This window comes from Phaseolus vulgaris, chromosome 5 (genome assembly GCF_051622355.1).
Source record: "Phaseolus vulgaris cultivar YP4 chromosome 5, ASM5162235v1, whole genome shotgun sequence".
Classification (NCBI taxonomy): Eukaryota; Viridiplantae; Streptophyta; class Magnoliopsida; order Fabales; family Fabaceae; genus Phaseolus; species Phaseolus vulgaris.
The window spans coordinates 1,392,097-1,408,900 of NC_143502.1; the positions used below are offsets into that span (position 1 = coordinate 1,392,097).

The 16,804-nt window shown below is 32.6% G+C and overlaps 3 protein-coding genes across 11 annotated transcripts; 2 read left to right on the forward strand and 1 right to left on the reverse strand.

Moving 5' to 3' along the window:
- Window positions 1-124: 124 nt before the first annotated feature.
- Window positions 125-994, reverse strand: LOC137836122 (uncharacterized). The gene has a single exon (XM_068644980.1). It carries the CDS (start codon window positions 992-994, stop codon window positions 125-127), a length of 870 nt encoding a protein of 289 aa, XP_068501081.1.
- A 2,773-nt stretch (window positions 995-3,767) lies between these two features.
- On the forward strand, window positions 3,768-8,701 carry LOC137834700 (DNA polymerase epsilon subunit C). Of its 6 annotated transcripts, none has more exons than XM_090302626.1 (7): window positions 3,775-4,090; window positions 5,827-5,899; window positions 5,990-6,083; window positions 7,237-7,365; window positions 7,448-7,508; window positions 7,891-7,998; window positions 8,069-8,701. In XM_090302626.1, the coding sequence occupies exons 1-7, from the start codon at window positions 4,058-4,060 to the stop codon at window positions 8,153-8,155; spliced, it is 585 nt and encodes a 194-aa protein (XP_090158752.1). In that variant the 5' UTR covers window positions 3,775-4,057; the 3' UTR covers window positions 8,156-8,701. The 6 variants fall into 6 exon arrangements, with proteins under 6 accessions (XP_068498942.1, XP_090158752.1, XP_090158753.1 ...); XM_090302627.1 differs by having other exon boundaries at window positions 7,451-7,508; XM_068642841.1 differs by having other exon boundaries at window positions 3,768-4,090; window positions 7,451-7,508; window positions 7,891-8,701.
- Window positions 8,702-10,216: 1,515 nt separating this feature from the next.
- Window positions 10,217-15,861, forward strand: LOC137834701 (disease resistance protein RPM1). Of its 4 annotated transcripts, XR_016520789.1 has the most exons (4): window positions 10,217-10,729; window positions 11,068-13,498; window positions 13,864-13,997; window positions 14,410-14,907. XR_016520789.1 is itself a non-coding variant. In XM_090302015.1 (3 exons), exons 1-2 carry the CDS (start codon window positions 10,332-10,334, stop codon window positions 13,493-13,495), a joined length of 2,826 nt encoding a protein of 941 aa, XP_090158141.1. In that variant the 5' UTR covers window positions 10,217-10,331; the 3' UTR covers window positions 13,496-13,498; window positions 15,748-15,861. The 4 variants fall into 4 exon arrangements, 3 of the variants coding, with proteins under 3 accessions (XP_090158141.1, XP_068498946.2, XP_068498945.2); XM_090302015.1 differs by lacking the exons at window positions 13,864-13,997; window positions 14,410-14,907 and adding an exon at window positions 15,748-15,861; XM_068642845.2 differs by lacking the exon at window positions 13,864-13,997 and having other exon boundaries at window positions 14,410-14,903.
- The last annotated feature ends 943 nt before the right edge of the window (window positions 15,862-16,804 follow it).

A 16,804-nucleotide genomic window follows, 5' to 3' on the forward strand; every position in this document is an offset into this window, starting at 1 on the left:
GAATGCTTATTTTTGAAATATAATCTGACATTAAAATATCATAGTATTAGGATAATTAAAATAAGAGAATAATCACCCATAAAACAACAACATTGATAATTACTCATACTAAATAAGATCAAAACTAAAGCTTAAGTGATAAATCAATCTCATCGAAAGAAGAAGTAAGATATGAGATTTCTTCTTTCTTGGAGTGATCATCGTTATTCTCTATCTTCAATGAAGTCAAATTTGATTTGTTAGTAACATTTGTAGAAGATTCTGCAAGAAATGGAATATTGTGTCTACTAGTACCATGATCACTTTGTGTCCTCAAAGTTGTATCACTTTCCATAATCCTAATTCCAGTATTTTTCTGTAAACCAAGAGAAGAAGAGTTTATCATCCCTTGCCTTGAAAATGCTTGACCAAACCTTAAACCTAATGAGGATGAAGGATATAGAGGCTTGTGAATCATGGAGTCCATTCGAACCCCAAGTGTCCTATTATAAGATCCATACAAAGAGTGTGTGGGATAAGGATAATAGAGAATATGAGGGTTCCTAAAACCACCACCATCAATTCCTTGACGACGTTTTGTAAGAGCTCTTTCTTGTTTATGAGCATTTTGGTGTCCTCCCAGTGCCTGTGAAGAAGAAAACTCTTTCTGACAAAAATTGCAAGAAAAAGTCTTAGCCTCTGATGATTTCTCTTCTTTGTTGTTCTCATCTCTTCCTTGATTGTGATTTGTCCTAGAAGATGAACCCCCGACATTCATTGGATTGAAAAAATCCAATTCCACTTTTGACCCACAAATTGATTGATCATTGGAAAACTTAACAAAATCTAACACCATATGAGTTTTGGGATTGGAAACATGACCTTCTTCAAATTTTATACTTTTATCCTTCATTGGTGTCACCTCAACCTTCTTTCCTTCTTCTTTACGGCAAATGTCTTGTGAGGTGCTAGAGACTTCAGAGGAATAATCTTCCAAATTATGTGAGGATGCCATGAGATGAATTGGAGGAAAAAAAGATTCACTCTTTTTGAATTTGTGGAAGTAATTGAATAAATAGAGGCATGACTATGGTTATTTATTTAAACATATGAGTTAGTGCAAATATCTTTAATGAATAAGGAATGAGATCTCATTTCTTTTACAGTTATTATTTTGCATACATCTATCATAAAAGTTTGAAGAGGTATGAACAAGTTCTTGATTAATTTGTGCATGATCTTTGCACACAAAAAAATATTCTTAAATTGGTTTTAACTGTCCTCGTAGGGTGTTATTTACTCAAGTAGTTTAAATTAGTCTATAATTGACATGTGATTAATTGATTGAATAACTTCTAGGTAGTTCAAATTTGAATTCAAACCAAATTTTGCAAATTACTTGTTAAAGTAAAATTACTTAAAAAGTTTCTATATAAAAAGATCAATATATAGTAGAATTTTTGGGATATAATTTTGGTTTAATGATTTTAATTTATGGTAAATAATTACTTAAATAGTTCAAATCTTTTGGGTAATGTAGCTAATCACTCAAATAATATACCATCTCTAGTCTATGTAGTTCAAATTTGATGTCAAAACAAAAAATGGAAACTTTGATATTACTTGTTGAATTAAAATTACCTGGACATTCAAAAGATTAATGGAAGTAATTATGTGATGTAATTTTAGCTTCATTAATGCTTGATATTGTCATATATAAAACCCCTTGATTTCCTAACCAATTTAAATATTTAAAATATTTTTTAACCCTTAATTTACATAATTTTGATGATCAACTAGTAAGCCATATATTGAACTGGTAAATAACATATTATAATACTAATTTTCTAATAAAGCTGCATCTTTTGGTTTTAGTTTTAACTAAACCACAAATTCATGTTCTAATAATGATTTAGGTTTTAGTTTCAAAGACTTAACAACTTTTTTTATTAAGTATTAAGAACTAATAAGTTCTACCTCAATTGCTTTAGTAAGAATTGTAATTTTGTATTAAATCACATTCTATAGAGAAAGCTGAGAATGAATTTTGGAAAATTTACTACACATCTCAATCTTCAAATTTCAAATTTATCCACCTCAATATGTAAATTTTATATCTAATATAAAATTATTTCTCACACTATGTATGCAGTTGTGATTTAGCATAGTCACGTTAGTATTGGAAAAATATCAATACTCTTAGTAAAAATAGCAAAATATTGGAATATTCAAAAATAAAATAAGAAAATAAATCTGTTCCGCATAATCCACAATCCGAGCGGGTGTAGGGGAGACCAACCAACCCACTAGTCCGCTTAAATAAAAATAGTTTTTTTTTTCGACACCATCAAATTGCTTTGTCTACTTCATCAAATCTGGAAATCAAATTTTGGAAGTGAAAATAGTTTTTTCATATTCTGAAAGGTAAAATAGTTGTTTGGATGAGTTATTTTGGATTTTGTTTTTCTCTTGGAATTTACTTTTATATTAAAAATTAAATTTCAAAATTGATGAGATGTAGAAAAAACATTAATGGAGTGCATGAAGAAATATTTTAATAAAAAAATACAAAACAATTTATGTAGACTAACCAACATTTATGTGAGGCGAGCCAGCAAATGCAGCCCGCATCACTTTTGCGAGAGTTAAATGTGGGACGGACTAACACGTGTTGTCACCCTTACTTAAAATAATAAAATATTTCATATTTGTAAAAAATTATAAAAATGGTATAAAACAAAATCAAACAAAAAGATAATAATTCTTTTTCTTATTTTTATTTTAGATTAAAGAAAATTTTACTGTTACTTTTGACACCCTCATATTCCCTTGTTCTCACCTCTATTTTTCTTCAATTTTCCTTTTTACCCTTCAACCTACCTTCACTGTTTTCTCTCACAGAGTCCCACTCACCTAACACTCACACAATCTCACACAATTCAACCTCTCCTCACTACCAATGGCATGTGCTCTCAATGCTATCTCTTTATATTCCTGCATCTCCATACCTTCTTGTGCCACCCCATAAATTTTTCGTATTTCAAAAATACCCTTTTCAATATTCCGGATTACATAATCCAGAAGTCTTTTTCTAGATCCAGAATTAGCTTCTGGATTATGTAATCCAAAAGTCTTTTGTGATTAGCTTCTGGATTATATAATTCGGAAGTCTTTTCTATACATAAGATTAGCTTCTGGATTATGTAATCCGAAAGCCTTTTTTTCCAGATGTGTTATTAGCTTCCAGATTATGTAATTCGAAAGTCTTTTCTCAATATGAAATTGACTTTCGGATTATGTAATCGGAAATATATCTGGATTACATAATCCATAGACTTATTATTTCAAATCTAAGGGGGTGAAAGAAAAAGATAAAATGATATTTTCACATTTAATATGGGGTGACATAAGAAGGTACAGAGGTGTAGGAAGAAAGAGTCCTTTTTATATCTGTTTTGAATGCGTTTTGTAGGGATTAAAAGTAATTATAAAACAAATAAATTTTTAAATTTTATTGCATTTGATTTAATTTTTTATTGTATAGATGTTTTTTTTATTTAAATTTTAAAATTAATTATTTAAAGGGTAAAATTGTAAGATTTTTTTTTTGTTTTTTTTTTAAAATTCAAATTTCTCTAAAAAACTTTTAAAATCAAATTTTTTAGCTTAAAATAAAAAACTGTCAAAATTATTATATTTTAGTATTATAGAGAATACAACTGAAAAATTTGATAAATTTATTCTTATTCTTATAAGTTATAAATTTTAATTATCTAACTCATTATTTTGTTCCATCATAATTTTTGTTGCCTCACAGGCTTGTGACGTTGCAGTTTCCTTCTATCGTCATCACAAATTGTTTCATTGTTTTGGTTTCCTTCGTCAAACTCGTACGGACGGATATTCCGCTGAATCGACACCTCGTTGGTTTCTGAGACAGCCCTTCGGATCTGAGACCAGACCAGATTGCCACGCTTCCTTTGATTTTGTCTTCCGCTTCCTAGTTTCTTATTCTCAGCTACAAAATTTTCTGCTTCTTCTTTTTCTTCTGGTTTCGTTCCTCTCCTGATTCAATACAATGAGAAAGAAGCTCGACACCCGTTTCCCCGCTGTAAGAAATTTTTTGTTTTCACCTATCAAAGTTTCTTCTTTGCGTGTTACTCTGCTTTTGGGTCTCCGAAAACTGTGGAAAGTGAAAGGAATGGTTTTTCCGACTTTAATTAAGTGTTTCGGGTTTATGATTATTGGGAGTTTCTGGAATGGAGGAGTGGTTGAATTAATTGGGTAAACTGTAATTCAGTGTAGTTTCTGGGAATTTCTGTGTTTGTGGTTGGTAATTAGTACTATTCGAATTGGAGTTCTAGGAGGGAGAGTTTTGTCCATTGTAATACTCTACACTACTTGAGCAGAATGGTCTCAGGTGGAGAATACTCGTGCCAAGTACTAAAAATGGTTTATACTCATGAGGGTGATTTGCAGATTTGTGATGTTAATTTTGGATGCTTGTCTTTGTTGGATTTTTTCTGTAAAAAAAACATTTCATATAAAAAAAGTAAGACACAATTTCAAGACACACTCTGGCGCTTGTCAAGTTTATACTCTATTTTTATAGGTTAGGGATAGTCCTTGGATATATTCTTTATCATCATAACGACTTGAAGTGCTATAGAAGATTTATCTAAATGGTTATGCCTTTCATTTACCATGTATTTTGCTGTTTTATGTATCAATTCTCGGATTAGGTGACAAGTACATTATTGTTCAAATATATAATAACCTGATATTTGGAGTCTTGTCTTGATTCACTTTTTTTGCGTAATGTTGCTGTCTACAAGATTAGTTTGAGAAAGTTTCCAAAGCTTTTAACGTGTACACTGATGTGATAACTTCCTTTGATAACATGATATATGATAATCAGTGTTTTAAAACCCGGCTTGAAGACAACTGCCTTTGTGTTATAACCTCGTCTTGATCTGTGTAATATAACCTTGAGCACCTACTACATGAATAGCTTTCTCGAGCTCCTATCTGTGCAACTTCTCATGCTGGCAGAAGCTTCTACAACAGCTTCTCGCTTGTTACGTCAATTTTAAGGAAAAATAAAGGCTAAAGATCACACTTTAGGTATCAGAATAGACCTGGGCTACCTACAACTTCTCAACTTACCACATGACACTGATTGTTTGGAAAATTTGACAAATAATATATATATACTATGTACAAATATTATGTGCCTTTCATCGGTTCTTGCGGTTCCACTATCCACTGGTTTGACCTGTAACCCATTAACTCTGTACCTCTACTGAGTTGACAACCGGTCCAATTTTTAAAACATTGATCATAATGCTATTATTCTTTTAGAAAATATACTTGTCATTATAATCAGGGAGAGCACACAATAGCATTACTGCCTAGTTCTATCCATCAGTTTTACCCATTATACTTTCCCAACTTAGAAGTAATGTCTAATTAATAATACTTGTGATTACATTGTTTGCCTTGCTTCTGGTACTTACATTGTTTACCTCGCTTCTGGTACTTGCATTGTTGACCTTGCCTTGCTTCTTGTCCTTACATGATTTTCCTCGCTTCTTGTACCCTTTATTTTGCTGACAGATATACCAATTACCATATCACCAAATTTGGAGCATGGGGAAGGGGATACAGTGGGAATTAGATTCTATGAGATGGGAACTAAGTTTTCAGTTGAACCATAATTCTCTTAACAAATAGGATTATAGGAGTGTTATTCAGATTCAGTTCTTCCACTTTTCTGTGCCATTATTTAATTTAAGGAAAGAGGTATTTTAAGAGAATGCTTTATCTTATGGAAACTATAATTTTTAGGCACGAATAAAGAAGATAATGCAAGCAGATGAGGATGTTGGAAAGATAGCATTGGCAGTTCCTGTTTTAGTATGTAAGTTGCTTTTACATACTACCTAGTCTGTTTCCTGCCACAGCTTCGTCATTTCCCTCATTGTTGACGGCACCCTTGAATTTTTTACAGCTAAAGCTCTGGAGTTATTTTTGCAAGATCTCTGTGACCGCACTTATGAAATAACTCTTCAGAGAGGAGCAAAGACCATGAATGCACTGCATTTGTAAGTCAATGAATATTTTAATTTAAAGTTGTTTTTACCTCAATGAACCTTTTGGACTGAAGTGTTTCCATTTGTGGGCGTATTTTACCCTGTGCTGAAATTTGTTTTAATTTTTTTTAGTTGTGTTTTAATTATTAAACACTTGTTAAAGATGGTGAAGTTCAATGTTACGTATGAAAAAATCATACCCTATATTTATATATCTCTTAATAATTTCATGTGATAATTTATTGATTTTGATAACTCTATTGAAATCTGCTTTTGATTGGACTAAGTCATTTAACTCGTTCCTTTAGTTCAACCGAAAAACAAACCACATGTTTGTCCTATGTTGATGAGCATAATTTCTCATTTGGTCTTGGGTGTTAGGTAAATTGGGTCATAGGCCGTAGCTCATGAAGCAATTCAACCCTTTGTTCCTTTTAGCAATAATGGAGTTTTCTTGACCACACATAGCATGAAAAGTGGACATTTTTCTTGAAGCATTCTAGTTCGCAAACTAAAATTAAGCCCACCTAAGTGAAGGGGGCCATTTGGCTTTGTTCCAGTCAACCGCTGTAACTGTGCTAGACATTGGTTAGTTACATCCATTTGGGGATTATGAGTGGTGCTCATATGAAGTTTGGTGTCTTCACTCCGGAACAGTTCTTTCCAAAAATGACCCAAGAAAATATGTTCTCTATCAGAGAAAACTGAGAACGGAAATCTATCCAATGAATCACCTCCTTGGCTGAAAATGGATGAGCTAATGGGAAAAATGTACAAAAACTGTTATCCTGTACACCACTACAAAAATAGTGTCCCTTCCTTGTAAAATAGGTGACTTCATCATTAAGATTTCAAATTTACCTATATTTTGTGGTTTCTTTTGTATCTTGTGCTATATTTGAACGTAAGTTGACTTACTTGTCTGATTGACTCCTTTTTTAACTGAAAACCCTGAGTAAGATGATATGATACCACTGTAACCAACCCTAGGAGTTACAAGTTCTCTTTCTCTGATGTCTCTTTCGCATTGTTAAGTTAAACTATATAATATTCAGGACCTGTTTGATTATGACATACTACCACTTCTCTTTCCAGTTTCTCCAACAGATTTACATCTTGAGTATATAGCAAGTCTAGTCTAACCAGTGGAAAATGTAAATTGCAGGAAACATTGTGTACAAAGTTATAACGTATTTGACTTTCTGAGAGACATTGTCAGCAGGGTTCCTGACTATGGGCATGGACATGGCCATTTTGAGGGTGGAGCCGATGATCGTGCCCTTTCAAAGAGAAGGTTTGAAGTTCAATAGCCGTTATTTTTTTCCTTGTGGTGCATCCATATAAGCAATTGATACATTTAAGAATGCCACATCTAGCAGGAAAGCTGCTGGTGTTGAGGGCAATGAAAGTGATGAAGAGTCCAAGAGGAGTAAGATGGTAATTGCATTTCCATGAAAATCCGTGATAATACATAATTATATTTCTTAAATAAGGGTAAAGTGACACACACACTGACAATGGTGCAAAACTCGTTACATTTACACTGTCTCATGACTCTTTGCCGGAAATGACTCTTGTTAATTCTACCATGGAATTGTATCTAGTTATCATGTGAAAGTTCCACTTCATTCTAAATTTTTTGAATGATTAAATTAAAAGTAGTGTTATTAAGTGGATATTTTTGTTTTTCTTTTGTTTTTAGAGTAATATCATTTATTAGAAGTTATTCTTGTTAGGAAAGGAAGTTGTCTTGTGTGCAAGACGGCCTAATCTTGGACTTCTATTGTTTTGGTCAATAACCTTTTTTGTTTTCTTGCAGCGTGAGTTGGGCCACACCGGCACTCCCGGTAGGGGAAGAGGCCGAGGTAGAGGAAGAGGCCGTGGTCGAGGGATTCGACCTGTTGAAACAGACATCGGTCATCAGCAGGTTGAGTCTGAGCCTTGCTCCTCTATTCAACAAATTAGCAATGATATTCCTAACACAAGTCTGCCAATAGATAATGGTGTGCAATCCAAGGAGTGTTCAAAGGAGAACTTTGCAGCTCATGAGGAAAGTACTCAATCTTTCCGTAACATCGATCTGAATGCTAACTTAAACGAAAATGAAGACAAAAATGCTAGTGCAGCTGTTCAGGCTTCAGTGCCTGAGCCTGCTGACATGGACATTAAACATGAAGAAATTCCAGGCTGGTCCCTATCTGAAGTCGACAAGATGGCCATTGACACTATGCAACTTGCAACCCTTGGTAGTAGACTAGAAGAGGATGATGAAGATTATGATGAGGAAGGGTAAATAACATGCACCTTGGGGGATTAGCTTTGTAGGAAGAAGCTCTTGGTAACTGAAGAACAACTACTTACTAAGTTACTACTGCTACTATGATCACTATCCTCTAGTAATCACTGTATGTGTCCCATGCTAATCTGATGACCCTTCTCTCTAAACTGATATGTATCTGTTCTCCTGTAGCAGATGTAGATTTATTTTTTCTTCCCTAATTGTAATGCTAGCATCATACACTTTTAGGATTTAAATGGATGTTGTTAGTTGACAACCACCTTACTAGTTCAGGATCAAACTCTTGGTGTATCTGGTTTACTAGTTGATTTCTTTATGTTAGATTACTCAAGATACTTGTTAACTGATAGAATAGTTTTTTAGTTATATGTTCCACAATTTGAGAGTAAATGCATATCAATGCATGTCAACTACATCAAAAAAAATGAAAGAAACATAATTATCTCATTGCTGGAGAATATTTTACTTTGAATATGTTTGTAACTGAAGTTTTGGAAGAGAATGAAGGTAAAGTTTTGATTTCTTAGATATACTCGAATTTGGTAATTTTTGAAAGAACTATAGTGATAAATTAGCATGAACTTAATATTATAATCTCTTGTTTTTCTATGAACATCATAACTCTTAGCTAAAAAAAAAAAAGTTATCTTCCTATCCTTTTTTGCCTTCAAAACACAATTCCCAAACATATCAGAGACCGTTTCTTCCTGCACCTCCATCACGTCTTCAGTCACATCCATAAATTTTAAAATTCCCAAAATTACACTTCAGTAAAAAGATAAAAATTGAAATAATGTTTCATACTAAGCCAAAATTACCCTTCAATAAAAAGAAAAAAATTGAAATAATGTTTCATGCTAAGGATTACTTATTTTTAAATTTCCAAAATTACTTTTCAGTAAAAAGATAAAAATTAAAATAATGTTTTACACTACAGATTACTTAATCCAAAAGTAAAAAATTACCAAGCAAAACATTTCAAATTGTAAATTTTTCTTTGGGAATTTAAAGACTAAAAAATTTGTTAGTATCTAAATTAATTTCTAATTGATAAATGATTTTTAAATTAGTATATAATTAGATACCAAAATTTTAAATACCAACTAAATAATTAGTAGATAAAACTTAGGTAACTAATTAGATATCAATTTAGAAACTATTTATCAATAATATAAACTAATTTAAATACCAATAACTTTTTTAGTTTCTAAAATAATATATAATTTAGTTAATATAAAAACTAATAATTTTTTTTATCAATAAAACTAGTTTTTAATTAATGATTTTTCAGTAATGAAAGTTAGTTTGAAATATATTTTGAAAATTTAACATGGTTCCAAATTTTTAAGAAAATGTGATTCCTTTCTAAATTGTCCATTTCTAAAAAATGTGGTTTCTTTTAAATTGTTCTCACTAAAACGGATTTATCTCAGTTATAAATGTATGTGTTTTGATTTTTTTTTTAATAAATTTAGACCACATTACAATTTTTTTTTAAGTATCCACAATCAAATTCAACCTTTTAAATAAAATTGGAATCACATTAAACTTTATATGAAGAGAAAAGTTTTGTTAACATTATATTATAAACAGTAAATAACATACTTTGACCCAGATGAATAAAATATTTATTTATTAAAGTGTAAAGGGCAGGATGTTAATATATCAGCACTCTTATAAGAACTGGAAAATAGAAATTAATTTTTAATATAAGAAGTAAACGGGTACCTTATATAAACAAATATAAACAAGGAATTCACCATTCTTTACACATGGTATATTACTGACCTACCTAACACTCATACACCTACTTTTTCTTCATGTATTAAAGCAAAGATTCCTCTAACAAGTTGAAGATAGCAGCATATAACTAAATCTACAAAATGAAAGGAGCTATGGTGGCCACAAATTCACCAAAACATCATACATGCTAGATTTTGAAGCTACATCACTGAGATGAAATGGCAGATAGTGCAGTATCCTTTGTTTTGGAACTGCTGTACCAACTTGTAAGAGAAGAAGGAAGTTTGTTGAAAGGCCTTGGAAATGATTTTTCAGACATCAAACAGGAGTTAGAGAGCATCAAAGCCTTCCTAAAGGATGCAGATAGAAGAGCTGGAGATCATGAAGGAGTAAAAACATGGGTGAAGCAGTTGAGAGAATTGTCTTTTTCCATAGAAGATGTCATTGATGAGTACATAATGGATGTGGCACATAGAGTCTACCATCATCAACCATGCATAGCTTCACTCCAAAAGATTGCTCACCACATCAAAACCTTGAAGTCACGTCATCAGATTGCATCTGAGATTCAAGATATCAAGACAGAAGTTCAAGGAATCAAGGAAAGAAGTGCATGGTATGGTATAGTAAATAACAAGAATAATTTTTGGAAGTGATTGTTATTACTTGATATATCAACATAGCTGAGATATTGAGATGCTAAGTTGCATAGTGATGTCAAACAAAAAAAAGTTTTATATAAAAAGAATAACAAGAATGGAGAAAAATATACTACTTTTAAAGACAAGACTAAATAGATATAATACTAATGATAAGTGTTCAATGACTATATAAGAATGAATAATAGCTTATAAGCAAGAACAATGCTTCTAAATGTATAGTAAGTAACTCAACCTTCATCTTTGTAACTTTCTGAGATTTTATTTTCTAATTGCAAGTGTTATTTCTAACAAGGTACAAGTTTCAATCTTCATTTGAAGATGGATCAACAAGCAATTCTAGAGGGGCAAAAGATTTCAAATGGGGTGATCCAAGAATTGCTGCACATTTCATTGAAGAAACTGAAGTGGTGGGGTTAGAACTCCCAAGAGATGAATTGATCGGTTGCTTGATAAAAGGAACCGACCAACTCTCATTGGTTTTTGTGGTAGGCATGGGAGGACTTGGAAAAACCACTCTTGCTGAACAAGTTTTCAATAATCAACAAGTGAAAAGACACTTTCACTGTGGTTCTTTTATCACAGTTTCTCAATCATACACTGTGAGGAAGCTATTGACAGAAATGATACAAAAGTTTTGCAAGGATGCTAATGAGCCTATTCCCAAGGGACTGCATGAGATGGATGATAAGACATTAGTAACAGAAGTGAGGCAATACCTTCAGTCAAAGAGGTATTTGGTGTTGTTTGATGATGTCTGGAAAGAAAATTTTTCCGATGAGATTCTGCTTGCCTTGCCTAATAACAACAAAGGAGGTAGAATCATCATCACCACTAGAATGATGCAAGTTGCAGAGTATTTTAAGAAATCAGTTCTTGTTCATGTTCACAAACTCCAACCTTTGTCTCCAAACAAAGCATGGGAGCTCTTCTGCAAGAAGGCATTTAGATTTGAACCAAGTGAGCAATGTCCAACTGAGCTTGAGGACATGTCAAAGGGTATTGTTGAAAAATGTGGAGGGCTACCACTAGCAATTGTTTGTCTTGGTGGTCTTTTGGCAACAAAATCAAAAACCATGTTTGAATGGAGAAAGGTATGTGAGAATCTGAGAATGGAGCTAGAGCACAATACACATTTAAATAGTTTGAAATGGATTTTATCTCTTAGTTATGATGATCTTCCTCACAATTTGAGATCATGCATGTTGTATTTTGGTCTGTATCCTGAGGACTACTCCATCAGTCGCAAGAGATTGACCAGGCAATGGATGGCTGAAGGGTTGGTCAAAAATGAGGAGAGAAAGCCTGAGGATGTTGCTGAAGACTACTTGACACAGTTAATAGGTAGAAGTTTGGTTCAAGTTTCCAGAGTTGGCTTTGATGGTAAAGTTAAAACTTGTCAGATCCATGATTTATTGCGTGAAGTCATCATTAGAAAGATGAATGAGTTAAGTTTTTGCCACTTAATGCATGAAGATGATGAACTAGACAGTGTTGGAATAACTAGAAGGTTTTCCATAGCTACTTGTTCCAACAATGTGCTGAGGAAAACTAGTAACTTGGGCATTCGTGCTATTTATGTTTTCACCAGAAGTGAATTGCCTGAAGATTTTGTTGGTAGATTATCTGCCAAGTTTAAGCTTTTGAAAGTTCTTGATTTTGAAAGAACTTTGTTGAATCATGTTCCTAATAATTTGGGGAATCTTTTCCACCTGAGGTACTTGAACTTGAGTCATACAAAAGTAGAGGTTCTTCCAAGATCCATTGGAAAGTTGCTGAACTTGGAAACATTGGATTTAAGACAAACACAGGTGCAAGTACTACCAAGAGAGATAAAAAACCTCACAAAGCTACGACTTCTTCCAGTCTACTACAGAAAATATGAAGGACAGTACTCTATGTTGAATTTCACAACTGGGGTGAAAATGGAAAAGGGTATTGGATGCTTGAAATCCTTACAAAAGCTGTACTTTTTGGAGGCTGATCATGGTGGATTAGACCTTATGCAAGAGCTCAAGATGTTGAAACAGTTAAGGAAGTTAGGTATAAGGCGAGTGCAAACAGAATACTCAAATGCATTATCTAGTGCAATAGGAGAGATGAGCCACCTTGAATCTCTCAATGTAAGTGCTAAAACTAAGGATGAAATCATTGACTTGAACTTTGCATCAACTCCACCACCCTACCTTCAGGTGTTGAATTTGAAAGCTAGAGTTACAAAGTTGCCTGATTGGATTCCAAAACTTAAGTATCTTGTGAAGTTAAGGCTTGGTTTATCAAATTTGGAAGGAGATCCACTGGACTCACTGCAAGATTTGCCAAATCTGTTGCGGCTGAATATGTGGGATGATGCATATGTTGGTGAAAGTTTGCACTTCAGAGGAGGAGGTTTTCCAAGGTTGAAGGAAGTGGATCTTACTAGACTAAGCAGATTAAGTTCTTTGTCTATAGATGAAGGAGCTTTGCTTGGTCTTGAGCACTTCAGATTTAAAGATAACCCCCAAATGAAGGTGGTGCCTCATGGCCTCAAACACTTGAAAAACCTTCAGTTTCTTGGCTTTGCTGATATGCCACCTGAATTGGTAGAAAGCATTGATCCAGAAAAGGGTGGACAAGATTATTCAGTGATCAAGCATATTCCCCTTGTCCTCATTCGTCAGAATGTTGGACCAAAATTCCATGACTATGAGTTGCGTCCTATTCCCACATTAGCCACTGTCTGAAAGGTAAAGCTATTGTTTCCTCATGACATTTTTATTCTTGTTCTTGTAACAGTTTGAATTTATAATGATGCTCTTATCAACAATATATGTTTTTGATTTCTGTATTTTGAATTTCCATTTCATGAATCAATCTTCAATCAATGTGTATTTCTTAAAGATCCCACATCGATTAGAAATTAGAACATTTCATAATATATAAGTAGGTGCAAACATCATCTTATAAGTTGGTTTAGCTTAAAGTCGACTTCTAATTATATATTCTCTCACATGTTTCAAACAAAACTATGGTTTACGCATGCTTAGCTTGCTACTACTTAAAGAAATCAAGAATATCATTCTAATTTGTTTATAGTAAAACAAATAAACAGTTGAAAGACAAAAATTTCAACGAGACTGAGGAGAGACAATGAAGAGCTACAAGAAGAAAAGCCAGGACGTTTTGTTTTCGGAAAACCAGTTTTGTTCACCCTCGGTCTGGGACTTACTACGCCTTACTCCTTAGGTATTTTGCTCTGAAATTTCTACCAGAAATTCGTCATTGTGTCTATTGAGTTTTGGCTGTGATTTGATTCCCAAATTCGTCCCACAAGATTCACAATAAACTTTTTATTCACAACTGCCAGAGCTGAAAGGAAGGTTCGTTTGTGTGTGAAACTGTTTGATATTTTTCCTAGGTCAATACTCATCCGTTTGACCTAAAATTTGTCGCATTTTGTCCCAAGTTCAGTCGAGATTCTTACGTGGAATTTCAGGAAAAAATTATTTCGGAAGAATTTTTCAAAAATTTTGTGCAAACCAAGGCTATCATCTACTAAAACTTGTGAAATTTTGCCATACTTTTTGCAATTTTATTTTGGGTCCATATTGCGCTGAAAAAATTCACACAAGTACTTTCATATGTTGTTTGCGCCCAGGTAAGGAGGCACGCCCATAAACAAATCACAGAAAGAAGATACGGGGAAGAAAAGCCAGGATGTTTTGTTTTCGAAAAACTAGTTTTGTTCACCCTCGGTCTGGGACTTACTACGCCTTACTCCTTGGGTGTTTTGGTATGAAATTGTTACCAGACACTCGTCGTGTTGTCTATTTAGTTTTGGCTGAGATTTGATTCCCAAATTTGTCCCACAAGATTCGCAATTAACTTTTTATTCACCACTGTCAGGGATGAAAGGAAGATTTGTTTGTGTGTGAAACTGTTTGATTTTTTTTCCTAGGTCAATACTCATCTGTTTGACCTGAAATTTGTCGTATTTTTTCCCAAATTCAATCGAGATTCTTACGTGGAATTTCAGAAAAAAAAAAACTATTTCGAGAAAAATTTTCATAAATTTTGTGAAAACCAAGGCTTTCAACTAGCAACGGAAGATTCTACATTAACCCTTTTTTTTGTTTCATCTCCTTTTGTATTTGATATGACTCTCTCAAGCATACTGAGATTGAATGTAACTAATCCAACTCTCTTGTACTACATATTTATCTATATGATATCCTTTTTATTCTTAATGATTAGAATTTTGTTCTTAATGTTAAGATGAATTAATCACTCGTCCTTTGATGATTTATATTCAGGTTGAAAAATAGATCTAAATTTGGGTTGAATCAAATCATCTAATATAGATTTGAAATTATTATTCGAATCAAGTTTGAAGCTTAAGGCAAAGGTTCTGCTACGATAATTTGATGAATCAATTGTTAGAATAGAATCTTTAGAAGTTCTAAAATCGAGGAATTGATTTATAAGGATCTTTAAACTTTCAATAACATTGAAAGATTAAGTACGTATATAGATAATCAAGGGAGTGCAGAAGACTGAGATAGGTGAAATTGAATGTCAATACCTTTTATCATTGTTATAACCCAGTTTTATTATTACTTGCTTCAAGTTAATTTCATAACTCAACCATAGATAAAACTTATTGAAAAACTCTTTTTGTAAAACTTTTGTGTAAGTTTAAAAGTAGAATATAGGAATTGTTGTTCTTGTATGAGTGGTCGACACAACGATTGAACAATTGATTTCTTCTGTTTGATCGTATTTCACTTCTTTCTTCTTTTACTATTAACTCTTAACTTCGACTTTCAGTCGGGAGTGTACCTCAAATAAGTGTTTCGTATTCAATGCAATAATTATTATAATAATGATGTAACATAATTAACCATCGTATTATGGTGTTTTGGCTAATTATAATACCTTGCAGAAATGGATCATGAAGATAACTACAATAATCTTTCTATTTCCTTTTCTTTAACAGGAAAAGCCCAACAAAAATGGCTGCAATCTCACCCAAACCAGAGTTTGACAAGATGGGAAGATACAGTGAAGAAGGTTTTATCCAAATTTTTCCCTCTCTTCCCTCCTTCTACATATATTTCCATGTGAAGATTGAGAAAGATAGGGAGTTTTATTGAGAAAATGTACAAAACATGAATTTGATGTAACACAACTTAACATCTTTTGTAATGGGATGAGACCACAGACTAAGATGTTGTTTGATGATTTTGCAGGCAGATCAATCATGATGAAGGACTTTGAAGAAGTCATCACAATTATTGATGCAGTAGCATCCAGTGATAATCAAGCCCACACCAAAACATGAATTTCAGATTTTAGAGTTAGATGCACAAAATGTTATCTTAGGTTTCTTTGACATTTTCAAGAATGTTTAATTTGATCAATACAATTTTAAAATTGTTCCATTTCAATAAAAAAAAAAAAATCTCTTTCTACTTATAGATGCATGATTGTAAATATATCAACACTATTTTCTATAATATTAAATGTTTTCTTTGTAAAAATATTTCTAAAGAAGGATGAAAGAATTTATAACTTTTTGTGTGAAAAAATATCCTAAAAGACATATTTAATAGCTCTTGGGTCTTGTTTTTCCCTTTACTATATGTGAACATGTACAAATGATACACCCCAAATATTCTAGGTGGAAGCTTAAATGTATGAGTTATGTTATGTATGGATAAAATAAGTGTAGAAATTCCATTGAACTTTTTAAAGACAAAATAATAGAAGATAATATTAATTAAATAGGTCAGAGTAAGTATAGCCTTCCCTAAAAAAATTTGAAACATTATTGCTCCAGTTTGTTCTAATAAGTGCTATTTTTTCATTCAACAACTCCATGTTGTTTAGGTTTATACATATGAAGATTCATAAATTATTCCTTCCTTTTTAAAAAAACAATTAAGATATGATTAAAATAATCTTTAATATTATCAGACCTAATTTTCTTGATAATAACTCCAAATTAATTCTTAATGAGTGACACAAACTATATAACAACACACTACAAAAAG